This window comes from Rhea americana, unplaced genomic scaffold (genome assembly GCF_003343005.1).
Source record: "Rhea americana isolate MKP2758 unplaced genomic scaffold, rheAme1 scaffold_10, whole genome shotgun sequence".
Lineage (NCBI taxonomy): Eukaryota > Metazoa > Chordata > Aves > Rheiformes > Rheidae > Rhea > Rhea americana.
The window spans coordinates 1,153,722-1,155,668 of NW_028185039.1; the positions used below are offsets into that span (position 1 = coordinate 1,153,722).

Genomic DNA, 1,947 nt, shown 5'->3' on the forward strand with positions numbered 1-1,947 from the left:
CATGAGCAGCTCCCCGGGAGGGAAAGGCGGCGGGGGGCAGCGGCCAGGGCCCCCCTCTGCCTTCCCCACCGCCAAGGCAGGGAGCTCCCGCGCCCCCCGGGCAGCCCTGCCCGCCGCCGGCGCCCGAGGGGGCCGAGCCGGGCTGCCCGTTCCGCACCCTCCACCCCCCCCCGCTCCCCCAGCCGCGGCTCAACTAAGTTGCCGAAAAGCCATTTCCGACCCGGCGCCCTCCCCGAGAAAGGAAAATGCAGGCAGGAGCCCGCTCTGATCCCTTCCCCGCTCACCCTCTTTTCCAGGCTTGGCCAGTTCCAGCTAAACATGCCCGGGTCGCTGAGCGCAGCACGGCAGGCACTGCCCCGGTAGCCCGGTGGCACCTGGTGGGGCTTGGCCATGAATTCCTCCCTCCCCACCCCCCGAGTCTCCTACAGCCTGGTGCAGCTCTGGCAGGAGAACCAGACCCAAGGTGGGCTCTGGAACAGGAGCCAGGAGCTGGGCTGGGAAGAGTTGGAGAAGATGCTCTTCCTCTTCGCGAAGGAGCCCGTTACAATCAGCCTTACTGCAATGTACTTGGTGTCCTTCATGGTGGGCTTYGTGGGCAACATCATGTCCATCAGGGTGCTCACGCGGAAGCGCCGGAGTCGGGTGTCCAGCCTGAGTGCTACCCGCAGCCTTTTGATCAACCTGGCAGTGTGTGACCTCATGGTTGTGTGCGTCTGCATGCCCATCACCGTAGGCAACCTCATCTACAAAGCCTGGGTCTATGGGGACTTCCTGTGCCGGGCAGTGCCCTTCATCCAAGCTGTCTCAGTCTCTGCCAGTGTCCTCAGCCTGACCGTCATCAGTGTGAACCGTTACTACAGCGTGCACAACCCACTCAATGCCCGATCTTTCTTCACCCAGCGGAGGATCCTCAGCACTATCCTGGTGGTGTGGTTGCTGTCCTCTGGAATATGCATGCCCCTCATTTTYATGAACAGAAGGGATGAAATTGGAGTGGTGGAGGGCTTGCCCCTGGTGTTCCCCATCTGCAGAGAAATTTGGCCTCAGGAGAGGCTCAAGCAAGCATATAACTTTCTGCTCTTCTGTGCTCTCTACTGCTTGCCTGTCCTCTTCAACATGGTCATCTGCTTCCTCACAGTGCGCCGGCTGTGGAGCCACAACAGCCAGCTGAAGAAGGGAAGTGCCCTGAACCGRTCTCTGCCAGCTTCCAGGCTGAAGATCCGGAGGAAGGTAGCCCAGATGGTGGTGGCCCTGGTTCTGCTGTTTGCAATCTCCTGGCTGCCTGTCTACCTGATGGACATCTGGATTGACTTCAACATCCCTAAGTCCTTGCAGGACGTGTCTCCTTCTCCCTGGATCTTGCAGCTCAGACCTTTTGCCCAGTGGCTTGGGCTCACTAATTCCAGCCTCAACCCTATATGCTATTGCTTTGTTGGGAACCTCTACAGGTCAGCCAAGGAAATGAAGAGCAAATACCACCAAAGGATGGTCTCTCTCTTTAACTTCTCTCTATCTGAAGGGACATCCCATTCCTCAGCCCCAGAGATGCTCTCTTACCAGAGTTCCAGGGAGCCTGCAGAGAAGGGAATCTCCACCACCTCTGCCATGAAATTTCTGGGAGAATGTGACAGTAAGAACAAGTGTGGAATCTTGAATTCCTGCCAGCATCCACCTCCAAGCACTGTCTCTAGTGAAAACACTTCCTTATAATTCTGTTCAGGAAGGGCATCTCATACCATCATCTGCATTTCATGACTTTTCAGATGTCTTTCTGAAACAGATACTTTAATTATGGAGAAAAACCATATTTCTAATCACTCCCACTACCAGTTCAAAAACACAGAGACGGGGGGGGGGGTGTGGTTGAAGGAAAAACACTGAGAAAAAGATGACATATTTTAACTCACATCAAGTTAAGACAAATGATTTCTGCTGGGGACAACCAGA

General features: G+C 55.8%; 1 protein-coding gene across 1 annotated transcript; it reads left to right on the forward strand.

Annotated features, from left to right (window-relative positions):
- The first annotated feature begins 390 nt into the window (after positions 1 to 390).
- Positions 391 to 1,710, forward strand: LOC146601570 (galanin receptor type 1-like). Its single transcript, XM_085301063.1, has one exon. The coding sequence runs from the start codon at positions 391 to 393 to the stop codon at positions 1,708 to 1,710; it is 1,320 nt and encodes a 439-aa protein (XP_085157189.1).
- The last annotated feature ends 237 nt before the right edge of the window (positions 1,711 to 1,947 follow it).